General features: G+C 38.5%; 1 protein-coding gene across 2 annotated transcripts; it reads right to left on the bottom strand.

The window, feature by feature from the left end:
• Positions 1 to 87: 87 nt before the first annotated feature.
• HK5 (histidine kinase 5) lies at positions 88 to 27,049 on the bottom strand. 2 transcript variants are annotated; one of them, XM_089139306.1, is made up of 14 exons: positions 26,813 to 27,049; positions 26,509 to 26,688; positions 24,096 to 25,052; positions 22,522 to 22,578; positions 21,697 to 21,924; positions 18,230 to 18,323; positions 17,917 to 18,123; positions 16,914 to 17,044; positions 14,879 to 14,928; positions 9,068 to 9,423; positions 8,802 to 8,905; positions 6,628 to 7,455; positions 6,290 to 6,469; positions 88 to 765 (listed from the first exon to the last, which is right to left on the bottom strand). In XM_089139306.1, exons 3-14 carry the CDS (start codon positions 24,825 to 24,827, stop codon positions 640 to 642), a joined length of 3,093 nt encoding a protein of 1,030 aa, XP_088995432.1. In that variant the 5' UTR covers positions 24,828 to 25,052; positions 26,509 to 26,688; positions 26,813 to 27,049; the 3' UTR covers positions 88 to 639. The 2 variants fall into 2 exon arrangements, with proteins under 2 accessions (XP_088995432.1, XP_088995433.1); XM_089139307.1 differs by lacking the exon at positions 26,813 to 27,049 and having other exon boundaries at positions 26,387 to 26,795.
• Between the last annotated feature and the right edge of the window lie 945 nt (positions 27,050 to 27,994).

Here is a 27,994-nt window from a genome sequence, read left to right as displayed (position 1 = left end):
TTATCCTACACAGTGACCTGTCGACCAATCTCACAAAGAGACTTGATTTCATTTTTATGTGATTTCTGAATTCGTTTTAACAGTCAGAATAGGAAGGTTGAAAGTTGGTCAAGAAGAGAAGATAAGAAAAACAAAATGATATTACTTCTACAGTTTTAGTTACTGCTTTTTTTCTTTTTCCCAGCTGTGTTTGATTTGATGAAAAAGAATTACGGTCTTGACAATTCTTGCACTACCTTGAAATTGTGTTATGTTTGGGTGTCTTGTATTCTGTGGTGTCTTGAAATTGGATTGTTAAATTCCTCTTATGTTTTGCTTGTGTTTCTTCTCAGTGTTTGATTTGATGAAAAAGAATTATGGTCTTGACATTCTTGCACTACCTTGAAATTGTCTGCTTTAATTACAGTTGGTATACTTGGTACACAGGGAAGAATTTCCCAGAAATCTCCGAAAAAATTCGAGCAAGGCAATTTATGGGGAAGTAATATATGAAAAGTAAACATAAGAAAGAAGAGAATGAATTAATGATTGAGACTGCTTAAGGAATACTAACTGGATGGAAGAAGGTAACTGATACACTGATTACAAAACTTTCCTAGATTACATTCATTTTTTACACATGCTTTACATTTACAGGAGTTAACAAGGTAAAAATTGTTGAAGACATTCCTTTAATTTTTGAAAGGTTACAGGCTTGGATATGAACGAGTCCATGCCATTTGCAAGGCATTCATCTGCACTCTCTGCCATTGCATTTGCTGTCATCTGAAATTTGACCAACCAGTTGTTAGTTAAAAGTTTTATGCAGGAACAAATAAACTAGGAAAAATCATGGACCCATTTCCACTTTTTGAAAGTAACAAAGCAAAAGAATCTCAATCTTTTCCTGGTTTCATCATTTTACATCTAATTGAAAGCAATAAGAGTCATCAGATAATCGCAGATATTGACAATAATATGATCTTTGAGTGACTTTCCAGAACACCTAAAGAGGTATCACTGAGACAGTCCCAAAATTACATGAATTAGAATGAACTAAGAAATAGTTAAGTTGAACTATGGTGCTAATTCTTTAGATCTTACTAGCTGCAGAATAACGGAAGAGAGAGAGAGAGAGAGAGAGAGAGAGAGAGAGAGAGAGAGAGAGAGAATAGAGATTCTGTAGACAGCATGTGTGTGCACACTTGTTTTGTATATCCACCACCTACAATGGATGTAGCGAGAACTACAGAGTCGCATCCACCCATGCATTGCCTATGTTCTCCTAACATAGATATCCTGCTGCCATATTCAAATCCCATCTTATCAAATCACCATACCAAAGTCTGGGATTGAGATATTAAAAGATGGTCCAAAGTTTAAATTTTATTCATCGATGGCTGAAAGAAACTGATTCCTCTTACATATGTCAGGTTACATCCTCTTGTCAATAGTAGCAAGATTCTTGAATGTTGAAAACCACCAGTATGTAGAAACTGAGCATTGTTAGATTATACGTTATGAATTATGATATGCCACAATCATAAAAGATATATGTTAAACGAAGGTCTTAAGGTATAATTGGGAACTATAAATGATATGAAATAGTAATAAAGTAAAGAGAGATTGTTTATGGAACTAATGTTCCTGAGAAGGAGAAAGGAAGATATTCCAGCAGAAGTTTGACCATTGAAGAAGGCAAAAAATGGAAAGTTATAAGAATTTGATAAGTTAGTTAAAGTGAGTATCCAGTCATTTTGCCTTTTCTATAGCTGGTGGATGAAAAGCTGTTTTTCCTGATCACAAATAATAGTTAGTATTTCATCTAAGCCCTAAGTCAGCTTCTCTCTGTCTCAAAAGCCCCACCTCATTTTTCTTTCAGATAATTTGTGATCCTGTCAAAGTTAAATTATAAATATGCAGTGGAATCACCAAATTTGGGGAATCTACCAAGCACATTGCAGAAATCCCATTTGATCCACCCAGAAGATTAGGATAAATATACTTTGGGGGTTAAACTTAAAAAGGTATCTCTTTTGGTCTGTTCTCCACATTTGGGTCTACAGAATCTGGGTCCTCAATGTTTGAGATAGCAAACTATGGGTTCTTCTCTTATGGTACATTAAGAGAGATCAACAAGATTGATGACATGACTTCCACTCAACCTTTATAGTCTCCATTCCTCTCTTAAAGCTCCTCCAATAGGTAGGTTCTCTGTTGGTGTCTTGCCACAACTACTCCACCGCCACCTCCTGCTATTGCAATAGATAGGCTCTGTTAGTGCCTTGCTACTAATCCTCCACCACCACCTCCTTATTATATTCTACCCAGTACCATTTGGTTTATTAGGTTCACAATTTTGTCTTGCTGACATAGAGATCTGTACCAATAAGAATGGGGCAGAACTAAGGAATTTAGAATTCATTTTTGGAGGAGATTTTTCTTTTTTAAAGAACACAAAGGTGTCGAAGGCAAACAGACCTTTAGTTGATGTTCTACATTCTCTTTCCCTTTTCTGTGCTTCTGCTCTTTATGGAACCTTACTTGAGCAGGGGCAACATCCATTGCTTCTTTAGCAAGGGTGCTTGTAGGCAGAGACATTGTACCTATGGATAGAAGGTTCTTTCCTATCTTTGCTATCACGAAGGGATAGCCGGTAGGCTGAATCTACTTTAGCTTGTGGGCTTTCAGGAACACAGCTTGGGAAGTTTGAGGGTACTTAGAATGATCAATGTTGTAAAGAAAACTCATTGTTGTGATTGGGGGTATCATTTCAACTGACACAGGTCTGGGCATTATTTATAATAGAATAGAGTAGGTAGAATTTTAAGTACAGTACTGCCACAAGGGACAAGTGAATGTCTGGTACATCTACAAAATTACAAATAAACTAACACCAAGCCTTGATGGATGCTAGGTAGCAGAGATCTGGTGAGTTAAGGTTGCAGCAGTAACTAGAAGAGATGGAGAACAGAAGGTGCCAAACTAAGAATTTCCGATATTTCAAAAACAGGCCTCAGATCAAACCATCTTAAGGATCAAATGGAGCTCTGGCAGAGGGGATGGAATCCTAAAACAACAGCTCAAAAGAGGCCCTGGTTGCATAGTGTCACTGACCTCACAGACAGCAACCAGGCTTCAGCAATTGTATAACTTTGTGTTGAAAGTCAAAGGCTTCAACTCCAATCAGTAGAGCTCAGTTGCATAGTCTATGTCAGAAAGCCATAGGAAGGGGTGAGAAAGGGATAGGGGATAGGTGGCTCTTGCAGTCCTGGTCTCTCACCAGTTAGACTCTTAAGACAATCAATTTACTAAGAAGCATGTCTTCATTCAATTAAAAGCATGGGGATGGAGGGCATTACCTTTTATAGATCCTTGTTACTGAAAATAAAAACTGAGTTGCTTGCTTTCCAAGCAATTATTACATCAAAGGAAATATTAACAACTACAAAAAGCTTGAAGGGAACTACCTCTTGTTGTAATGCATGACACAAATGCATATATATCTTTTACAAGACTTCCAATTGCCCTTGCCTGTGCTGCTTTCAAATCCAAATTAGAAGGTTCACGATCCCATTGTCCCTTGCTAGGTAAAGGCCCTACAGTCCTATTGCTATTGCACCTTGCTCCCTATGCTTCCAATATAGGCATTCACTCATAATGTGGAATCTCACTTTGTCTCATAGGTATCTTCTATCTATTTCTCTGTTTTTTCTCTCAATTAACAAGGTATGAGGCTAGTGTTCTAAGACTGCTGTTTATCACTGTGCATTTATTTTTCCCCTTTCAGGTTTTCAATCTCTTAGTGGTTGATATCTGCTGAATTGGTTTCTGGCCCTTTTCACTTTTCTGTTGGGGGTAGCAGCACCCAATGTTTTTATTTGAGGTCTTTGCAAGCTAGTTCATGGCTTGAAGAAAAGCCCTGGGTCTCCTCTTTATTCAATCTGGAGGATTGATTATTTCCAGCTTCTTATCCCAATTTCCAGAAATATCTTCCATGACATACGTGCTTTGGATTTCCAAAATTTTCTACTATAGACATTGGCATACTTATAAGTTACACCATGAGAGTATAAGAGTAAAACCAATGAATAAGCAGCTCCTCCAACTTCCGTTCGACCAGCATGACCTCCGTCAGTGTAGAACATAGTCTTTGAAAAAATATGAAGTTTGGGAAGAACACTCACCTTGCTTCAAGAATGGCTTCAAAATCAGTAGATCTTTGTTGTAGATGAGCTAAGTAACTTGCTGATACAGCCTAAGTAGGGACATGACCAACTTTCTGGTGAAAAAAATCCAGCACAAAGCACCAAAACCAGCAAAGGGGGAGAGAGTGTCAAGAAAAGTCGAGAACGAGATATCTCAACTTGTCTTTTGACCGTGATAGGGTATTTATAAAGACTAGGTTGAGCCGAGATCTCAAGTCCAACTGAGATCTCGGCCGAGATATTGTATCTTTTTGGTATCGGCTCAAATGGCATGAGATCTCGTCTTGAGGTCCTTAAAAAAAATGAGATCTCAGCAAGATTTGGCGGGAGATCAACAATGATTTGGACTTTTTCTTTTTCATTTTTTTTTGGGGGGGGGGGTGCGAGAGGGGACAAGCGGTGGGAGGGGGAATTTTGTGCTCCATCAAATATGTCAATGCATTCACCCAGAAAAATAACAGCCATACTTTTTGGCCATCTCTCTCATATATTTAAGAGTGGTTTAGGGAGTTTCACAAAGACTTCAGACATTTTCCATTTTTTCCAGTTTTAAAGCATAATAATCAAATCATTGGTCTTTCATTAGCCTATATAGCTTTTGTACTTCCAAAATTGGTCCATTGCAATAGTAGGAGATAGGGTGTCGCTGATTTTGTAATCAGAGGGATGATTGGAGTAGGATGTGATTGCCACCATCAGGAAAGCAATCAAGTAGGCATATTTGGTGGCACTTGGACAAATTTGCAAGAAGGCTAGATCACCTAAAATTTGGGAGCTACTGGAATGATGAAAAGTCCAAGAAGATGCTATTGGTAGTGGATGTAAGCAAGCATGCTGGACGGCTTTTAAATAAAACCCCTTGTATTAACTCTGTTTCTCCATTCCTACTTTATATTTTGCACTTCTCTTTTATTTAGATTCTCTTTGAGTTCATCACAATACCAATTCAGCTACTCTTGGGTTGCCACTGATCCAAAGCCTAGATCAGGAACTGGCGTGGTGATTACAGATGTTACCCTACAAAGTTAAAACAGATGAACAAATTGAAGAAGGAAAATCAAGGTAGAAGTAATTGAAAGTGCTTGGTTTTACAATTAACAGTGAGAGAGAGAGAGAGAGAGAGAGAGATGAGGCGAGGACACAAGGAAGGAAGGAATGAATAAAAGCAGCAGTTGGCAATTCACGACAGGTGGATTGCCAACTGCCCCCTAGGTGCCGTGTGCTTCCCAAGTCCCTGCAACAACATTATAATCTGTTGAGTTGCCTTGGACAAATTTGGGTCAATAGCAAATCCCAGTAACCAGATTTCAGGTTTGTATGACTTGTGCCCCACATGTCAGAAAAAAAATACTCAACAAAAACATGAGATGGGCCATATTGAACTTCATGATATCAGTCAGCTTGCCAACCTATAAAATCTGCATCCTTGTCATTGTCTATGAAGATGATGTCTTAGCTGGTCCAAATCGGAAATCAAGGAGGCTCATGGGAGGGGGACAAGAAATCGAAGAAGCCATCACTTTGCACAATAAAATGGTAGATGTGTTGGCAGAGTTGGTGAATATGGATAAGCTGGTGATTGAGATGGAAAAAAAGAAAACAGGAACAGAGAGGAGGAAATGATTCTAAATAATGAAAGAACCCCAACAAGCTAACTGAGTGAAAGCAAAGGTTTGCAGACATCTCATCTCTTTAATTCGTACATTAGTTGTCATCAATGCCATCTGGCCTTCTGGGACACAAAATGGGATCTCTCTAACTTGGACAACCCAATCATTGATGCTCCTAGCATAGATGACTCCAAGGTGTAATTTACCCAAAAACACAAATCCTCCTGATCGTGAATACTTTTACTGACTAAATATTTGAGTTAGAGATATCTAATTTCTAGGATCAAGACCTTGATGGTAGATTGACCAATACAAAGTTGAAAACAAGTATGACAGAAGACACAGAGATAGTTTCTTCCGATGTTCCTACATCCTAAGAAAATGAATTTACCGGAATTTAACACCAATGGACAGATCAGTAACTACCTTCTGTATGAAATTAAAATTTCTAATGTTTCCGATTTAGTTAATCATGAATAGTTTAGTGCTTACCGCAATTATGGGGACCCGCGGTGGAGATGACACCACACCTGATCCATTCAAAAACAAATTGGAAGAGGGAGCCGGTTTCTCAATTCCTGCCTCTGCAGCAGCATCCCAATTGCCAGTTTCCTCAAATGAGCGAATCAACCTCGTTGCTTGAAGGCCATCCATTACTGGCATGGACACATCCTGTACAATAAATCAAAATTTTCAAAACGTTAAAGACTTCTGAAACAATGTTCCAGAACGAGTTTGTGTATTTCTTTTGTTTCCAACACTGTTTTAAGAACCTTTCAACCTGGAATGCGTGACATATCTCAAGAAAATCTAAAAGGTTAAAAAGTTACCATCAAAATGAGATCATATCTCTGACACTGAACTGCACGAACGGCTTCCACACCATTATTCACAACATCTATGCTACGACCTAACTGCTTCATCATTGATTGTGTAACCATCACATTAATCTTGTTATCTTCCACAAGAAGAATTTTGGGTTTCATTTTGGATCTAGGTGGTTGTTCACAATCTCTACTGCTGCGCGTGCTCTGGAAGCTTCCGTCAGATTTCTCATGCTCCTGCCTCCGACATGTATCTTTGAACTTGCTTGCTGCTCCAACTTCACTAGCTTCTATGAAAGTCTTTGAGAAACGAGGGGAATCCATTTCACAACTCTGAAACTCTCCATTTGCATAAGGTTGGCTTTTCTTCCCTTCACTAACTGTATTTTCCTTATTAGGGTCCAGTTGCTGACAAGAAGAACTTTCAGGACTAGGGGTTGTCTCTTCAGCATCAGCCATCAAACGTGCACCATCAAGTGAAGGCATGTCTCGTGATGTGTCATTGTTAGAAGGGAACAATGAATCCTCTGCCGAGCAATTAAGCTTATCTAAGGGACTGTATCCAATTTTGTTTGGTGGCCGTTTTTGTATTCTTTCAGACCCGGAAGACGAGAATAGAGAGCCCAATGTGCGAGATTGAAAGAGAAAATAGCCAGAATTTGCCTCATTATTATTCCCATCAGAAGCAACTTCATGATCATCAATATTTGACATTTCATCGACATCACCTCCATGCTCCTGCTTCAACGAAACCTTGTAAGGTAGTATGAATGAAAATGTAGAACCGCAGTGCTCCTGGCTGGTAACAGTAAGTTGGCCCCCCATCAGTTCCACCTGTCTCAAGTGCAATCAAATTGCAAAAGTTAGGTGTAGAGATAAGTCTCAACATATTACTGTTACTACAAATCTTATGCAATTAAATGTTTCTCTTCCCCATATTAAATGTAGAATAAAAAGTATTCGAGTAAATATCAGAATGAGCTTCTATATTCTTTCCACAACTGCTAGTCTACAACTTGAACTTAAGGCAAATTTCTGAGTAAAGCAATCGTATATGAAAGTTTTATAGATCAACCCATGAGTCTACAGCTTCTCAAAAGTCACAACTGTTAGACTAGTTTTACTATAGACTCAGCTGCATCATGCAGTCTGAAAGGCAGCATAAAACAATAATTCATTAAATAACCCAACAGACGAATTCATGGAAGTAGTTTCCAGAAAAATGCATGGACAGAATTTGAGTACAATCTGAGCATTGGCAACTGGATAATTTTAAGACTAGAGAATCAAAATTAGAAATTATGCCTCAGATAAGAAAATGAATGGTTGAAGAGCTGCAATTCGGTTTCAAAAGTTACTTCAACCAGCTAGAAGTCCACTACTAACCCATATGCAAAATCAATTGGGATGACACTTTGCAGGGTCCATAAAAGTGTCAAGAAAAATCAAGTTCATTTGGCTAAAACTAGTAAATAGATTTTCCTAGAGGCATGAGGTCTTTCAACATATGATTCATTGGAGCTGAATGATTCAGATGGGTTTTGACTATATCATTAACTAACACAGGAAAGCTAATGACAAGTTGTAGCTGAAATTGAAACACGAGTAGAAATATTAGAGATTTTCGATATCTATGAAGTGGCTTCGTACTAACAGTCAAGTCAACCTGGACAGTTTTTCTTCTTGGATTATAGTGCTCCAGATTGTTACCAAAACCGGGTTCTATGGAGACCTTAAGAGTGTAAGAGTATTGTAGCACCACCAACAAAAACAATAAAAAAGGGACAAGGAGTTCTGAAATTTCCATAATTATTATGAAAGGAAATCCAAATTTTATTTTGCTAAGGAAAAAAATTCAAACTAAAAACATAAAGAGAACAGCCAGCAAGCTATAAAATGATTTACTGATGAAAAGTGCAAGATATTACACGGAAAATCTTTGAAAAAGTTTCCTTGCTAAAGGCAAAAGAGAATAGGCATATTTGGCGAGAAAAAAATCAAACTGAAGAATTTTTATTTTTTTTGGGAAAGAGCCTGGAGATTATATGGCAGCTGTCGAGGAGAATAGTGTTCAGGTGCAACGGGGAGCCTGCAGAGTTTCCTAGTGAGCTAGTTGATCTAATTAAGAAGTATGCGAAGGGAAAAAAAAAAAAAAGGAGAAGAAATAGAATTTAGTATACCAGTTGTTTGCAAATTGCAAGGCCAAGTCCTGTTCCACCATACTTTCGTGCAATATCTGCACCAACTTGCATGTATTTTTTGAATAAAGTAGGTAATGCCTTTTCTGCACAGAGAATAATATGAGGAGATCTTAATAAAAACCAACTGATTTAGAATTCTGGGACCTATGAAGAAAACTGGATAAGGAACTAAGAAAATCTACATACATCCAGTGAACCCACAAAATATTGAGCAAAGCTGGGCACCAAACCTAAAGGGATAATACCTGGAATTCCAATCCCAGTGTCATGCACATCGCAACGTATCCAAACCGTTGTCTCATGAATGTGAGGTTGATTCTGTACTACTCCATCTGGGTGAACAGATTTCAGCATAGTTTTAGGTCTGCTAGTACCATTTTGGTCTAACCCGTCCATGTCTGTCTTACAGTGTGAACTTTTCTCATTGCAGACGCTTCGAGAAGGTGAGGAAGGGTCCTGTTCTTTCAGTCTATCTTCTGAAACTGCAGATTGATCGGCTATGAGCTTTTGCTCATTTCCTTCACCGTGGACATAAAATGGGCCTGGTACTACATATAGATTTATTCCAACGCTCCCTTCATGGGTGAACTTGATCGCATTGCTGCATAGAGCACAAACTAGTGAATTGTTTAGGTGCAAAATTTTAAAATTTGAAGCCATTGTTACAAGTATAAACTTTAACAAACACTAAAATAAGAATTTCTTATAGTTCCATTTAGCATTTACAATTGCTACATACATGTAAATGAAGGCAACAAATATTTTTCTTCAATTATACAGGGAGACAAGTACTTTGATTTACATATTAAACATCCAAATTGGGATAATGACTGATGTTGTAAGCCAGTAACTGAATCAAATAACCAATTTTGTGCTGCTGCGCCTATGCACCCATTTTTTTAAATCTTGTAGAAAAGAACAATTTAATCAGTAGGGACAAGAAATCGCTGCCTGCTCATATGGTTCCTGCACCAGTACGAGGACAAATGACAGCATGCAGGCCCACAGATGCATCAACACAAATGGTTTTTTTTTTCTTTTTTTCTTTCCATTTCATGGGGTCAGGTGGCAGTCTCACCACCCTTGTGGCCAGTATGACCCCCACCCCAAACCCCAAAAGAAAAATACTACACACAATTTTATGCTTCATAATATAAAGGAGAAAATTAATAATCTACTAAAATTTCATTTCTCTATTGATTGTCACTGAAGATAAATTCATAAAAGAACATCATTATAATTAAGAGCTGCATTTTAAACCTACCAGAGAGGGAGAGTTCTCAAGAAGGCAAAATGAGTAAGCTAAAATATAAATCGAAAAGTTAAATTTTGTTGAGAAACACAATATTGGTAGAATGGTTCGATTGATCAGTGTGATTTCAAGCCTTTTATTTATAATAAATTGGAAATAACACTATTACATAAATACCCCTACTTGGGTAATAGAAATTTACATAAACAAAAACTCTAATAGAGTTGAACTCCTAGTAGAACTCAATCGACACTCCCCCTCAAGTTGAAGCATAGATATTAGTCATGCACAACTTGCCTACAATAGGAAGGAAATCTCCTTCCTTCAAACCCTTAGTGAAGATATCTGCCACTTGGTCTCCAGACCTCACAAAAGGCATGCAGATGAGCCCTTGTCTTTAGCTTTCCTTTGACAAAAAAACCTGTCAATTTCAATGTGCTTAGTTCGACCATGTTGCACAGGATTATTAGCAATACTAATAGCAACCTTGTTGTCACAATAAGTAACGGTAACCCATGTCTTACCCTGGGTAATAAGGTGTCGATATTGTCGTCACGACTTACGGGCCCATTCTTTGGTGTCGTCATGCCTAATGATTTCCCACCTTCAAGTCCTGGGAACTGGACGTTAAGCCTGAGATATTGGAATTGGTTCAAGCCCTGTCAAAGATTTGATAAGGGCAGGAATGTTGCATTTGGAAATGTTCACAATTGTCCCACCATTTGATATGATAGGCTCCCGCTAGACATGGGAGTGTCCATTAATTATCCGTGGCATTCTTATTGAGGGCACTTGTTTGTTCACCAAAGATAAAATTCCAGTACATGATCCATGCTAGATTGTAGTGGACAAAGAACCTAAGTAGGTCCGGGCATGTAAGGATAGATTTGGTGTGTTGGCAGAAAACAATGAATGTTTCTGTAATGCTTGTTGGTAATATTGTTTCAAGGGATCCCATTGTAGCCCACCAGACAGTGAAATCAATAGGTGAATTGTGCATTTTGGATATATATATATATATATATATATATATATATATATATATATATATATATATATATATATATAGTTTTTGGTATATTATTTGTACAACATAAAATAATTGTATTAAAAAAATGTGCCCTAACTGCTTTGGTCGTTGTACTGTCGCCTAGGCACTTGAGCAGCACCCCGTTCGCTTTGGTCGCCTCGTCACCTTGACAACCTTGAGATAGGCAATGGGACCTAGTTTTCGCCCTATTGTTTTTTCTTCTTCTTCTTCTTCTTCCTAGGAGTCTTGAAATCAACTACGAAGTCACCATCGCTTTAGAAGCGCTCCCTTGGGGACTCGAGTGCTTCACCAACAGCTCTGTCTATCCAAGGCATACACCAAGTTAGGGGCTTCAGCTTTGGGAACTTCCTCTAAGGCACTCTCACTGCGCAAAGAAAGGGTATCAAGATTATTGGAGATAGGGGGCCCCCAAGCAGAAGGGATAGAGGAGTGTGAGATGGAGAAGATACTAGGCAGCTTTTGAGGAGATTGGTAATCCCTAGGACCAGAGTGACAAGCGAGAAAGGGGAAGGGGGGCTGGAGAGTTGAGGAGATGATTTGAAAGAGGGAGCAAAGATTGGGGGTAAGGAGAAGGTGGACTGACAAGGGCGAGGGGGTGGGAGAGATTGGGCCAAGTGAGGGGGGATTTTTGTGGGCTGGTTTGAGGACTGTGAAAGGGATGAACAAGGAGAAAGGGAGAAGGAGTGTGGGCTAGAAGGGAGATAGGGAGAGGTGTGTTGGGGAAAAGAGGTTGAAGACGGTTGGGCCACTAGGGAAGAATGTGTGGGGCTGGGATAGGCTGTATGGGAGAGGGTGATTAGGAGTGTGAAGGGCTTAGGGATAATGAGCCTAGGCATCAAATGGGCAGGAAGGGGCAAAGAGGTAATTGGAGGGGGTAAAGGAGTGCGCCTTGGGAGGGAGAGTGTAACAGGAGGGGAGGGAAGAGGAGAGAGGGGAAGAAGATTGTGACAAAGCTTGAGACTAGGTAGGCCTCCAGCAAAAGAATTGGTGACAAGCAGGAGAGGCAGTTTAGGATGGGGCAAGGCCTAAGAGGAGAGGGAGTAGAGATTGAGGCCCATAAGTGAGGTTCATGGGCAGTGGGAACGGGGGGAGAGAGTCACAAAGGAGAGGGGGGTAGGTGAGGAGAGGTTTGAAGGGGTGAGGGAGAGAGACAAGGGAAGAGACAATATGGGTCAAGTCGGGGAATCAATTGGAGCAGAAGAGAGAGATGGGACAAGTGAAATCTTAGCACTAGAATGGGTCGATGACAAAGGAACTAGGGAAGAAGCAGGGAAATTAAAGGGGCTTGCCAGCATGGCAGTAGAAGACAAGGGAGGGAGCGCAAGAAGCAATGGAGGTGCAAATAGATCCAGTAGATTTGCGAGTTCTAAAGAGGCCAAGGTCATAGTGAGACGAACGTTAAGAATTAAAGAGAGAGAGAAAGAGAGAGGTCAACGGTAGTAGGCGTTGACTGGGTGAGATCAGTGGTGAGAAGGGAGGTAGCATTGCTAGTGGTAGTAGGTCTTGAAAAACAGAGGTCAACAATGATAGGGGAGGTGGTGTTGTCAGCACCAAAAGAGGAAGGTTATAGGGCTGACTAAGCCTCAAGAAACAAGAAGAGTTATTTGGCTCCTCATGGTAGTGAACCAGGCGATGGCTTCCTATGATTCGGCCACAATAGTTTTTCTTGGGAGCCTGCTCTTCAGTGGCGGAGGAAGGCACAAGATGGTCTTCGACGGTAACAAAAGTAGAAGGATCAGCTATCATGTCATAGGGGGTGGATGACAACCTGGTCTGATCTCCAGTACAAGAGGCTAATGAGTGACCAAAAGTTTGCATTCATTGGTTGGGGGGTGGCAAACCGCAAACACATTCATATTTCAGTGGCTGCACAAGTAATGGACAATTTCATCTTCAATGGAAATGGAGGAGGGAGGTGAGCTTGTAGTGGGGATGTCTATGCAAATTCTAGCATAGGAGAGCCTCTCCATCCTTTGGGTGCAAGCACCAGATCTGATGGGGGTTCCCAGTAGAGAGCCAATTCTACTGAGACATTACCTATTCCAGAACTGAAGGGGAAGATCAAGAAAATTGACCCATAGAGGAAGTGAGCTGTAGTCTACTTGGAAAATATTGGTTGAAGGTCCCCATTGACATAAGAGGATGGGTTGCTTCCCACATGTCAGGGGGCTCCTTCCAATGCAGCTTGTTTTACAGCTAAGGAGGAAAACTTGAATAAGAAGAGACCATTGTTAAGGAAGAACACATTAGGGCTATATGGGATTTCCATTCCTTAGAGAGGGATGCCTTCACCACATTGAAGTAGGGACAAGCTCCCACATTTTGTCCAAATAGAGCAAAGGTCCACTGCCGAATACTAGGTCCAGCAGTTGAAGTAGGGCAATCAGTAGCGGTTGAGGAGTCATCCAAGAAGGGGGAGGGAATGAAGTGGACTCTGAAGTCTGATATGGTGGAAGATGAAGGGGCAAAGGGGAAGAAGACAGAGATACAGGATTTGCACTCAAACCGATGTAGGAAGAGGTTGGGGGGGGGGGGAAGCAGGGGGTGGTGATGGTGGTGGAGGTCATCGGAGAGAGCAGGGAAAGTTGGAGGAAGGCTTATTGAAGAATGGTAAGAGCAGTCATCCATAGCTGAAACTATGTTATCAATTAGTTTTTTAGGGCTCTTTCTCAATTACTGGGTTCTTACTTCAACAGATGTTGATTGAGCTTGAATTTAAAAGCATATCTTCTATGCAGTTGTGATAACAAGCCTGCTATTTGTATTGCCTTATAATCTGGTGCTATATGAAGCAAAAATAAGGGATGGGCCTTGGCGCAAAGGTCGGTGGACCACAGTTGTAGCCTGAGGTCAAAGAACGGCAACAGCCTCAGCAAAAAAAGATGGGTTAAGGCTGCGTAGAGAAGTTGCCCCCTGGACTCTGCTTATGTGGAAACCTTCAGCAATGGGTTCACCCCTTTTTTTCATGAAGGAGCAAAAAAACATTGAAGTAGATTGTCATTTTGTTTGAGAAAAGCTGCAACAAGGATTCATTTGTACTGGTCAAGTTCATTGAAGGAACAACTTCTAGATTTGTTTACATTCTTTGGGAAGCAGTACAGTGAAAAAAATTCATAATATGCTTTTCATGATCAACATCTATGCTCTTAGAATGAGGGGGAGTGTCAAAATAGGTATCCCTGTTCTACTGTTATGGTTCAAGTCAACAGTAGTTTGGGTATTTTCTTATTTCATATTTCTCTAGCAGGGTTTCTTATGTCATTATACAAAACAAATAAAGTGCTATCCTGCTTCTGTTCCCTGCTATTGCCTTATACTTAGCTGTTGAGACTTGGGAATCAAGGCAAGCAGCCAAGGACTCCTTCAGCATAGTTCCAAAATTAGGAGCTAAAACTCAAGGTAGTTAAGCTAAAGAACTCAAGGTCCAATACTAAGTTGAATACTCCCAAGCTTACACAGTTCAATCAATTCCCCTTTTTCATCTCTTCATTCCTCTTTCTTTATTATTTACAAAGATAATCACATCGCCAGAAGTTATTCCATAACACAAACTAAGTTATGCCGATGGAACATTGTTGCTTAAGAAATTTTAGGTGATTTTGTCTAGAAAAATGTCACAGATATCCACTACAGGAAAAGAAATTATGCAATTCATTAAAGCATAAGAAATCCATAGTTAATACTTCTTTTTACTTATCAAAAGTACCAAAATATATAATCTATGAGAATGGTTAGCTCTGCTTCAGTTCACACCTGATCAAATTGGTGAGAATTTGCCGAATCCTCAGAACATCACCAATTACCTAAAATGTATATATAAAATTTAATGGGTCAGAAAAGACATAATTCCAGTTATGAATAAATGCACATTGATACTTTAAGAATGTATGTTCAATTAAGGAAGACATATTAGGAATTATAGGAAGCACCATGCATCAAAAGATTACATGCATACATGTTAAGCTGCTCCAATAATTCTATTTTCAGAAAAAATATCTTAAGGAGGCCCAGCATGATTAACAAGTCTGTCAACTAGGGAAATCAATGTGATACAAAAATTATAGATAAAACAGAACACATGAATACATCACAATCTTATACCACAGACGAGATGTGCTCTGCAGCATCATAAGTTTCATACTCCTGGGGTCTTAGCTCCTCCTTTCGGTCTTCCTCTTAAAGACCTTGTATTTCCTTTTTCCTGTTTTTAATATAATTATTCATTCATCCAAAAAAAAAAAAAAAAAGTTTCATACTTATATATTTATTCTCACTTAATGTTGTACACTTTATACAACTTCTATGTTATATGTGTACTAAGTGGTTTAGTAGTTTGATAATTATTCATTCATCCAAAAAAAAAAAAAAAAAAGTTTCATACTCATATATTTATTCTCACTTAATGTTGTACACTTTATACAACTTCTATGTTATATGTGTACTAAGTGGTTTAGTAGTTTGGCTAGCTGTGTGGTGGAATTGATTGCCTATTAGGCTTGCGAGGTCAACAGCTAACTGTATGAGATTCACAAGCCGAGCAACACTATGAGTTTGACCAATAGCTAATGAGTTACTTCAGAGTTCAGAGATTACTAAGAATGATGCGGTTTTTGCTCCCAATGGATCATTCATGTGAACCAATATTGCTTGTTGGTTGGATCTCCCCATTATAGCTGTGAGTCCTTTTACCTAATGATTTGAGCTATGTGATGGATATGTACATGGTAACAGAGCAGGTTTTCTTCAGTACTGCTTCCTATGAATGCCAAGGTAGAGTTTTTCTAAGACATCAGAAGATTTGAATAGGAAAATCTTGAAAGGCACCCCTCTAAAACTATCAGCACAAATGGCAAAACTCTGAAACAGGATCATGGTTCTTCCATAGTCAGAACTTCAATGCCCACAACATTGAACAAATGGCAAAACTCTGAAACAGGATCATGGTTCTTCCATAGTCAGAATTTCAATACCCACAATTTTGTAAATCCAAATAGCAGAAGAAAAGATTTGGGAAACGAATTTTGCCCAAGTGGATGCAAACACCTTGGAACAGGTTACTTGCCCATTTGGATAGAGCAAAAGGTGGTGTGGGGAAGACAACTGCAAGGACAACGTTTGCTCTTCCATGGGAAAGCCTTAGTTCTGTTCATCAGATACAGGGGAGCCAGTACAATTTAATTTGCAGGAATATGGTGAATCAAGCTGATCCACCCGGAATCACCAACTTGATTACAACCGGCTGGATCCAATTCAAATTGGTCAATTTGACTAACTTGATTCCAAGATTTGCGACTGTGGCCAGATCCAAATTACTTAGGGACTTAAATATGAACATGGCTCAAACAAAGAAAGGAAATCATCATATCATCTATGGTTCAATCTTCTCATATTTTTACATGGGGGTACTAAGAGTCTAAGACAACAGAGTCAACTAATATTTGTTTATGAAGCAGCATTGGGAAAGAATAACTTAATAACTAGTCAAATCAAAGCACTTGATATCGATAACTAATCCATTAGTTGAACTGTAATATAGGACTATGTTAGTGTTAATAAAAATTTTACCCTATTCTTACCATCAAAACAGAATTGCATTCACATGCCAACACTAATATAATTACTTAGGGAACATAGTCTCTGAATGGCTACATGATCAAAGCACTAAATTGGAATGTACCTGATTCCATATGGTTCACACTTCACAGACAAAAAAAGAGTGCGGAGTAGAATCACAAAACATAAAAATATAAATATAAGAGAGAGAGAGAGAATAGGAACAATCTCTCACTTCCACAGGAACATCATCTGCCACATGTCCTTCCAAGGTCAACATCTTTTGTAACGAAGCTGCTGCCGTCTGGAGTACATGTCTTACCACCTCTCTTGGCCGGAATTTTGTAGCTTCTAACTTCATTGCACCTATAGGGAAAGAAAGACAATAAAAATATGAACCCTTGTTAAAGCACAACAGAAAATAAGTAGTTAGATCCAACTTTGAAGAATTTATCCATCTGGATTTAATGCTTCTGGCTATAAAAGCATCAGAGCAATTACTAAACTGATCAGGAACTAAGAAAGCCAAAAGTAAATGTCCACCCATCAATTAAACATAATCCAGTGGCAGAAGCTTCACTTTAAGCCATATTCAACCCAATAACAAAAGCTTGAATGAGAGCTGTTGTGTACCTGTTTCTCACATCCCAAGTTCATTGAGTCACAAATTTTAGCTGAAATTAGTCCCTTTTCAAGTACTAGAGACGGGTCTATTAATGGGCAGTTTTGTTCACTACCATTTCATCTAAAAGCTTAAACTATCAGGGAAGGCCAACTTTAATCTAGATATTAAGCCCATCCCAATGTACATGCCAATCTTATTATTAATTTTTTTTTCTTCTTTTTTCTTTTTTCCTCAGTAGAACATGCCAATCTTGGACCTTTGCACATTACATAATGTATGTCCACATAAGACTTGGGTGAGAAGTGTTGGAAAAATCTCATTGTACTTCCTAGGAGTAGAACACTCAACCTCTCTGACCCTATTCCATGTTCACCACCTTTCATGTAAAAACTCTAACCGTTAGGAAGGGCAAAACATATGACATTCCACATTAATAAACATGTTAATAAGAGCACAGACTCAACATCTTTTACTCAAAAGAATCTTAAGTACAGTGAGTGAAAGTTAAGCCAGACAAAAGGAAAGGTATCTGTACTTAATGTACATCAGTATATCCAATCATACAGATGGTATTCTATAAGTCAGGTTATCGAAATAAGGATGAATCTCAGACCTGATTCAACCTTAGAAAGGTCAAGTATGTCATTAATTAGTTGTAGGACCAAATCTCCAGATGACATCATGACATCCAGTAACTGTCGTTGCTCGTGATCCAGCTTTGTGTGTGAAAGAATCTCAGCCATGCTAACAACCCCAGAGAGGGGAGATCTTATCTCATGAGACATTGTTGCAAGCATTTGCTTTGCTCTCATCGTTTCCTCTATAAGAGACAAGCACCAAAACAAGTGAGTTTTTCTTGCTTCCCCCAAAGTCTTTCAACATAAAATTCAAAAGTACTGACAGATTAGTAAATAAATTAAAAGGACCTGTAATATGGATTGTCTTATTCAGTTCTGTTTCCTTCGCCTTTTGAACAGCCAGCTCTTCTCGAAGTTTTGACATTTTTTCTCTTTTTACTACCTGTTAGGCATCATGTCCTCAGTTATTAGTGAAATAAGATTTACAAACCATCAAGTTGCTTTATTTTGGAGAGTGGAGGTACCAATAGAAACCACACTACCTGTTAGGCATCATGTCCTCAATTGTTAGTGAAAATAAGATTTACAAACCACCAGGTTGCTTTATTTTGGAGAGGGGAGATAGCAATAGAAACCACTTATGGCTTATGCAAATAAAAAGGCTTGGACCAATAGCAATGCATAATCATGAACTGGCGTGGAAAGCAAACCATTCTCATAAATAACATAAGAAATCAAAGCAGAACATATTAAAAGAAAGTTCTAACGTGTTCCTCTTTGCACCATAGATTACAATAGCTTTTGTGGTTGAAAGTTGCTCTCCTAACAAAGGTAGCTTTATTAGAGTAAAATAAAAGAGGGAAAAGTATTGACAGCTGTGTGATTTGAACCCACGGTTGAAAGTTACTTTACTCCAACTGCAGTTTGTCTTTCAGTCCAGAATGTCCCTTTTCTTATTTTCCAGTCCTGAACAGGTACATCATTTGTCTGAAAGTCCAAATTAATAAAAGATCACTTAGATGCGACTACATTTGCCTCAGGTTTATCAATTTGGACTTTGAGGCAAACACTGTCCTTGATTGACAAGTTCTTCCAGGAGGGACGTGTCAAATCTGACAATATCACTGTCCTTTTTGGACAAGTTCTTCCTGAGGGACGTATTGATTCTGATAATATCAGTATGGCATTAATGCTTTGACTAATCTTTCCGGCCATCTTTCCTACCTTTTTGTTTTCTTACTTTAAACTTATCATAAAAGATGGAAACAGAAGAAAAATAGGAGACTTTGTTTTTCTTAACAGGATTACCTTCTTTTTTTTATTTTTTGTGGCCAAAGGGATTACCTTCTTAAAATTGCTTCTGGTCGGACACAAAATCTCAACTCCATAAAGAATTTTGTATCGAAATTTATTAAAGAGAAGAAAAACCTCAATAACAACCCAGCTTTATCCCTACTAAATGGGTCAACTATCATAATTCCTTTTCCCTCTAGTTGCTATTGAAGGTCATACTTGATGCAATCCGCTTCTCCTCTCCTCTTCTTCAAGGGTCATGGTTTAATCTATACGCCTCCTTCCAGCAGAGTATAATGTTCTTGCATTCTATGGAATCCTTGTTTTGTGCCCTCCTTTGGAAAGGGCGGGAAGCCTCTTGATTCATCCATCCTGTTAGTTGGTTGACTATTTGTCGCCCAACATCTGAGGAAGGCCTAGGAATCCGCCGGATCACTGATGTTAACCTAGCCTACCTCCTCAAACTCATCTGAAAAATTGCCTCAAAGCATGACTCCATTTGGGTTAATTAGGTCCATTCCTACCTGCTCCGAACCGATTCCTTTTGGACTGCTCCTATGCCCTCCAATCCTTCATGGGTCTGGAGGAAATCCTCTTACTACGTCCCCGTGCTCTCTCTACTATTTCTACTATCATCTCCTCCGGCTCTTCCACCTCATTCTCGCTCGACCTGTGGCATCCAATGGGCATTCTCTTCACCCACTTTGGCCCCCACACTATTTATGACTCTCGCATTCCCAAAGACACCCCCCTTATCAGCTTTCATCACTAATGGTTCCTGGAACCCTACTCCCCTTCCCTTTCTCACACAACTTTGGAATTCCCTCCCCCCTCTCTTTAACTCCACTAGTGACCTCACTGTTTGGCTGCCATCCCCCACCAAAACCTTCTCCACCCTCTCACCTGGAATCTCCTTACACGCCCACAACCCTAAACCCCCTAGGTCCCCTTGGTTTGGTTCAAAGGCTTCATCCTTCGTCATTCCCTTACCCTTTGGAGAGCTCTCAACCATGCTCTCCCGACCCAATCCTTTCTTATTAGCTGCCATATCCCAGTAAACCCCAACTGCATCCTATGTTGGAACAGCTTGAAGAACCTTGAGCACCTTTTCTTTTCTTGCCCTTTCTCCAAATCTATCTGAAGAAAAGCCCTGGCTTCCATTTGGCCTCGTTCGAGGCATTCCTTTGGGTTTGCTCGTGATTGGTCTTGGATGGTGAGAAACTTCTCAAGCTCTTCCATTTGCGATCGGATTGGTAAGCTAATTTATTGTGCCTCTATTCATTACCTATGGTGGGAGCGCAATCTTCGGAGATGGACATCCAAATCCCACTCTACAGACATGATTTGGAATGCCATCTATTTTGATGTTTCTTCTAGACTGTTAGCTTCTCCCCATCCCCCAATTGATGATTCCCCAAGGAACAGATCCATTGTTGTCTCCTGGGGTCTTAGTTCTTCTTTTCAGTCTTCCTCTTAAAAATCTTGTTCTCTTGTTCTCTATTTGTTTAATATAACTATTCATTCATCCAAAGAAAAAAATAAATATGCTCCAGCTTTAGGGGGAGATGTTTCCCTATTTTGCTTGGATTCTCCCTTTCAATTTGGAGTTTCCCAATTTATGTTGTATTCTGACTTTCGTTTATAAGATTGATTGATTGTGGGAGGCTTTCAAGTTAATGAAAGCCTCCAAAGCTTTTCTACAACACCACCTCCTCCTTCATCTGCCTTCTCTTTTCTTACCTTTGTTTCTGCTACCAATTTATAATCTGTAATAACCAGGAAGTAGTCCTGTCTTGTATGAAAAGACTGGATATATTGAAGTGGAGTATCACTTTGATTAGGATGGAATGATTAAAAAGGGGAAAAAAAGTTGATTTCCACTCTGTTTGTCAAATCTATATGATCGACTCGGGGACTTGCATACAAGGCCTTGTTTTGAAATGTATTTCTTTCTCTAAGGGTGTTCCAAGTGGGACGGATTATATTTGTGCTCCACCAGAAGTTGGAGTGTTAAGTTGTGTCAGTGCTATGAAGGTATAGTTGTAATGCTTCTTATTATTTCCATTCCTAAATATGAAGTACACTTTGAATCCATTTTTGTTGTGGATACATTCCTTGATTTATTTTCTTGATTTTTTACCCCCCACCCCCATAGTTTGAGGTATTCCACTCCTCATTCAACCTGTGTGTGGTGCTCTGTCCATTTCAACTTCTCCTCTTCTCATTGAGTTCTAACCTCTCTTTTCTTCTCTTCTTTTCCTTGTGTCAAGAAACAGTTTCATATTCTGTTATGGTCTCTATATACACTTCTGAATTTTTTTCTCAAAATATTCACAATGACAAAAAATCACTACCAGTTAGTTATTATCTGCGTTTAAGGGTGGTCCCACTGGTTTGAAAGGGAAAAATATCTGACAAATAAAAATTCAGAATTTAAGAATAATCAATTACTTCAAGCTGTATCATCAGAAACTAGGTAAACAAGAGATTGCAATAAATCCAAATCTCAAAGTAAAAGTTACCTGGTCAGTAATGTCCAATCCCACATAATTTATACCAATTGTTTCTCCAGCCTTGCTAAACACAGGTTCTACATACATCAAAAATGTCTTTGTACCAAATAATTCTGTGTCAAATGTATATTCCCGCTTTAGAGGTATTCCCCGTTCCAAGACTTCTCTCTTGAAGTCTTGAGCTTCCTGTACACCAGCACCAGAAAATATCTCCATATCCGTTTTCCCAATGATGTCCTGAACAAAATACACAAATTTGAGGGAAATATGTCTGCAGTAACAAAGTTCAAAGCTATTTTATAGGCACATGGACACATCATGTCTTGTCCCAAATAGACATCAAAATCCAAAATGTGATAGGTTTAAGTATCAGTTGGGAGCCTACTTTAAGGGACAGATATGTAACAGCATCCTTTTATGTACAAACTTTGGCCCAAACACACTCTTTCTTCATTCTGACATAAGGATAGCCAGTAAGAGCCTCTTTTTTTGCTTAACAATTGGGCCACCCGTAAGACAAGGGGAATCAGTAACAGATAGTGGAAAATATCTTTGAAGTTGGGGCCCAAAAATTGCCACCCGATCAAGTCATTTTCTCCCAGTTCCATTCCCCGTCTAAATTTGTTCACTTGGCTGCCTTCATAATCTACTTGGGTCATCTGGCATACATTTTACCAAATTTTACTCCATTCAGGAGAAAACATGGCAATCACATTCCAGGCTATAATGCTGCTAAACAAAAAGAAATAATTGGCAAAGGAAATTGAAATTTCAAACCAGGTAGAATTTAGATTGAGCTACTTGAACATGAATGAATAGGCTAATAAGCATTACCTCCTCATGCAAACTCGGAAAATGGTTGTAAATAAACCGATACCGCAAGTCTTTGTCCTAAGCATAACAATGGCAAAGGCATTAAATATTGTCAACACAAGTCCCCTCAACAACAATAACAAAGGGAGACAAGAAGCACGTCTTGACAAATATATATACATTGAATAAAACACAATGGATTAAAAATGAAACTTTGATGCTTATACAGTTATACTAAGCAGACCCAAGTTACTGAGTGAAATTGAAGGTTCTCCTGATAGAAATGTCCATGTTCAGCTGCATTGTGTCACAGAATATCGTGGTACTGATGTTTCCAGTGAAACTAATGAATATTGCATGTTTTAGAGTCTTAGACTACTCTTAAACCACCCTAAAGCATCATTACAAAAATTTTATACTTAACAGATAGCAAAGAAAGCACTATGGATAATTGACATATCCTTTGGGAAAAGAAGGGAAGGGATGGGTACTGCATACCAATATATAAGATTCATTCACAAGGTAACACAGCTTTACTTTCACTATCTTCTAAAATGTGCATTAAGTTTTGATATAATTTGCTGATGTCCTGATAGAACATTCAATCAGTAACCATTTATATACCCACCAAAGGGCATCACAAAATAGACAGAATTCTTACACTATCTATCAGTAATCAATAATAAGTACAATCCATGCAATAATAATAATCTTAGAAGCTTAGCTAATTAATGTACATTCAATTATCGCTCAAACTTCCAATGGTTTATAAATGCAAAAAACAAACTTTAAGGAGAAAAACAAAAGAAAAGGAGAAGGGGGCAGAGATAGGAGGAGATAGTGAAACCAGGAAACCAACATAAAGGAGTACATTGAGATATGAAAAGTTCATTAAGTTAGTTACATAGCGTTCTCTAATATTAAAGCTGAAACATTTTTCTCGAAAAGGAAATATTAATCAAATAAAAAACGATGAACAAAATCTCGAGCACAATAATTCTGCTAAGTAGTCCACATGTTTGCTATTGTATTTTTCCAGTCAATTTATTTTCCTTTCTCTTTATCCCATGTGTGAAAAGACTCAATCATTAGGAGAAATGAAAGACAGTGGAGAACGACACAATGACTGGTTTATGATATAAATAAGTCAATAACAGGAAGAGTGTTTTCCCTTTACTGATGTAAGTGTATTGAGTTTGAATTATTTCTCAAATTCCCATTCCCTGTTGATATTTTATAACAGTCATCTTACAATGACCAAAAGATGCCAGAATAAGGTAAAGAAGAGAAAATTCAGGATAACTCTTTCCTATCTGCTGTCCTAAATCCTAATGACACAAAAAATATACTCAAATAAGGGTTTACCCAGCACATTAGGCTCCAGCCACTGCAAGGTCTGGGACAGTCATAATGTATGCAGCCTTAACCCCACTTTCATAGAGGCTATTTCCAGACTTAAACTCATGACTACTAGGCCACGATGGAGCAAGCAGTGCCCACTTGACCACAATAGAGCAACCCATGACCATTTGGTCACACGAGAAAATACAGTCCCACAAAAACTCATCAAACAAAAAGTAAGAAAATCCAATTACCTGGTGGCCAATGACAACTGGTGCAGTCTGAAGAATAAAATGTAAGAAATTATCAGCTCTTTTCAAAATCTGAGACAACTCTTCCACAGGTGAAGATTGCTTTTCAAGATTTCTAATGCTATCCTGCAACTTCTCCATGAGTGTCTTCTCCCTCTGGAGACTTGCCTCTAACTGCTTCTCTAGTTGCAAGACCCGCTCTTTCCAGTGGGTACACGTGTCAAACTTGGCCTCTATTTCAAGGCTTTTATTTTGAACAACAACAACATTTTTTCGCCTAGGCAAGTCTTCCCATATATCGTAAACTCCATCCATAATAGAAATTGAACGTTTGTCACCAGAGAATTTGTCTTCTCCATATCGAAGATCCTCAAGAATTTCCAATTCCTTGAGCTCCACTTCCTGCCTCCGTTTGCTTAGGTTGTCCATCTCTTCATAGAGAAGACGGACAGCATTGGCTTGCTTATACTCCCAGTGCTTTACCAGATATGACAACTGATTGGAACCTTTCTCGCTATAATTGGTTAATTCCAGGAGGCGCTGGAAATCAACTAAAGATGGCTCCTCTTTTAAGTTAACCTCCTCCAACAGATCCCCTCCAGGCTTTTCCATGTTGAACTGTTTTCCAACTTTACTTCCAAGATCTTCAGGCCACATTGAAGAGAGGACCTCTACTTCCATGCCCATGTCCATGTCCACGTCATCAGGACGATCAGTCCCCATCTCGCCTTCCATGACAGAAATTGAATATCACATCCAATACTTGAAACTACAATGTAAACTTGAGCTCCATATGGCTACAGAAAACATGATTGCAGGATTGCCATATATGGTCGATTCAGTTTCTCTGTTTACTAGCATGTCAGCTACACCAGGGTTGGGAATATGAAGACCCTTATAGAAGTACTTTTTCTGGTCTGCTTTTCACTGCCTTAACTCTTAACAGCAGGATAGAAAGATCTGTATGAACCATACAAGTAACAGTCAAGAAAGACGAAACATTAATTTATTTTTATATTTTTACAGGGTGGGGGTGGAGGTTGTGTGGGGTGGCAGGGAGAAGCATACCAATTCTATCAACAGCATGTGCTTAAAAATAATTATGAATAAGAAAGAAAAATTAGATAAGCAAATCAACATGTCAAAATATAATTTAGACATCATTATTACAAAAAAAAGTGACACAACAACTAGGAGAAACAGCTTTGCAAGCAGGATTTAAGTCCCAGGGGGTAGCCAAGATACCAATTGGTTCCCAATCAGAAACTCTTCCAACATATTAAGAAAAAAAGTGTCACGTGGAGATAACTTCCACCAGGAGCACTTCCATGGAATCTCGACTTCTTGAGTACCAGAAATCCATCCAAATTGATGCCTCCCTTCCACCTAAACTCCACTACTACTTCTGTTTACCCATTGCCCCAAAAGAAATACAGTAGTAAATGAACCAACAGATTATCTCCTGAAACCAAATCTCCTCGCAAAAGATAGGATATAGATGGTGGAAAGCCATTCCTAGGGAAAATTGCAAGTGCTATCCGAATATAAGCACTTACTCCAAGGGAAAAAAAATCACGGAGGTAGAGGATGGAGAAGTCAAGGTAGCAAAAACTGGTTTCTGATATCTGATGCATTTGCATGCTTTTTGTGTTCTTTATTTAAGATTGAAGGGTTGTAGTTACCCTACCAAAGTCACAAAGGTGACATTATCAAAATAGGAAAATATACCATCAAGAAAATCCAGGTGATATATTCAAGATGCAAGTAAAAACTTGACTCTCTCAAATCCTTCTTTAATACAGCTCTTAGTTACCCAACCAAAAACTGGGAAAAATCTGTCTGGCATAAAGCAACATTACAATCCCAAATTTAAACTACTATTTACTGTTATGAAAATAATTGAAACAAGTTTGAGGATTCTAATATACCCAATCAAAGCAAAGTTGGGTTACTCATAGAAGGAACAAAGTTATATAGAGGAAGCAACAGGCATCCAAATTATAACAAGACCCGCGTCCACTTGATCCAATCTTCTTATCGAATACATTCAAATTTCTGGTTCAAACTTCTAGCCGAAAGAAAACATTCATGATTCAGGGGATCAACAGAGAAGGAAAAAAACCAAAAGAAAATTCAAAAGTGAAATCCAAACGAAAACAAGGTAAACTGGCCCCAGTGGACATAAACTCAATTAGATTATAGTTCTTCCTTCAACCAAATCATCGAAGCCGACGAAAAGTCCAAATGAAACAAAGATGCAGTGACCAAAATGCGGCAAATAATCAAATCCATACCTCTTCAAGGAGACGTTGCTAAAATTCAGTCATACTCAGCATCTAATAAAATTCCCAAAGCAAAGGGAAGAAAGTAAAGTATCAAGAAACCAATTGCAGAAGCTGAACGACTTAAAACTGACCTCCAGATCCAAAACAGTCAACGAAACCAGAAAGTTGACTCCTCTGCTCTCATCCAGGTACGTATAAGAGACAATCAGGTTCAGACAATCTGAAATCTATCCCACGCACACACACACACACACAATGCAGCAACAGAAATCTCTGGATTAAACAATCAAAGCCAGAAAGAAAAGACTTCTCTGCAAGAGAAACAAAGAAAAGATGGAAAACAGTAAAAAGAAAGAAAGAAAGAAAAAAGTATATGAGAGAGAGAGGAAGCATGTGAAGCAAAAAAGGAATAACAAATGAGGAAGGAGAGCAGACCCCAAGAAGAGAAGAACCCATGTGCGGTTGAGGTCAAAAAAATCTATAATTCAGAAATGCAGAGTTGTTTAATGGCGGTTTCTGAGTTCTCTCTCAATGACTCATCAAAACTCATTTGCTTCTCGTTGTCCGAGTCGATTACTTCACTTCTGTTTCGTACAGCCAATCAATCTTTACCCACGAGAGTCGACCTCTGACTCTGTGTTCGTGAATCGTGAACAGTGAACACAAAGTAGAGAGAGAGGGAGAGAGAAGACGAAAGAGCTTCAGAGGCATTGTTTTTTATTTGAAATATTTAAATATTAATTTTTATTTAGTAATTAAAATATGAGTTCTAGGCGCCTTTCCATTGGTGACGTGTAGACATACGACAACTCGTTCTACTCGGTGGTCTCCACAGTCCACTCTTTTGAGTAGAAGCGAAAATTTGGCCCAAAAAAACGAGTAGAAGCGAAATAAGCCTACTCGCAACTCGCAAGCAATGTTTAAATAAGGGTAATTTTCATATGGACCCTAAAATTTGTTCTTATGTCATTTTTAGTTCAAAAAATTTCAGACTTTGCATATGCCTCCTTGTGCTATAGAGAAAGTCATTTTAAGGACAAATTATCATTTTTATAATCAATTTTTCCTTTTTTTTTTTTTTTTTGGTAAATTTCATTTGACCCCTGAGGTTTGGTTTATGTCATTTTTAGTCCAAAAAAGTTGAAATTTTGCATTTGCCTCCCCTGTACTATAAAAAAAGTGAATTTAAGGATAAATTATCACTTTTATTACCAATTTGCCCTTATTCTTTTTTTTTAATTTAAATTTTTTACATAAACATCCTACTTGCTATAAAACTCGTGACTCTCTCTTTAATCCAAAAATTATAGTATAGGCAAGTAGGATGTATGTACAAAATTAAACCCTATTTTTGAACTAAAAGGGGAGTCACAAGTTTTATAGCAGGTAGGATGTATATGTAAAAAATTTTAATTAAAAAAAAAAATAAGGGCAAATTGGTCATAAAAGTAATAATTTATCCTTAAATTCACCTTTTCTATAGTATAAGGGAGGCAAATGCAAAATCTCAGCTTTTTTTTTTTTTTTTTACTAAAATTGATATGAACCAAACTTCAACGGGTCCAAATGAAATTTGCTCCAAAAAAAAAAAAGAGGCAAATTGGTCATAGAAACGAT

This window comes from Hakea prostrata, chromosome 11, assembly GCF_041222555.1.
Source record: "Hakea prostrata isolate BN-2017 chromosome 11, UWA_Hpros_2, whole genome shotgun sequence".
Lineage (NCBI taxonomy): Eukaryota > Viridiplantae > Streptophyta > Magnoliopsida > Proteales > Proteaceae > Hakea > Hakea prostrata.
Note: the sequence above shows the minus strand (reverse complement) of the source record. Positions and strands in the feature narration are given on the sequence as shown.

Excerpts from the sequence above, each read along its gene's own strand:
- HK5 (XM_089139306.1), bottom strand. The coding sequence starts at position 24,827 with ATGGAAGGCGAGATGGGGACTGATCGTCCTGATGACGTGGACATGGAC. Across the intron at positions 22,579-24,095 it reads CAGTTGTCATTGGCCACCAG|GACAAAGACTTGCGGTATCG; the intron begins GTAATTGGATTT and ends TGTTATGCTTAG. Across the intron at positions 14,929-16,913 it reads CAGATGATGTTCCTGTGGAA|GTAATTGGTGATGTTCTGAG; the intron begins GTGAGAGATTGT and ends TATACATTTTAG.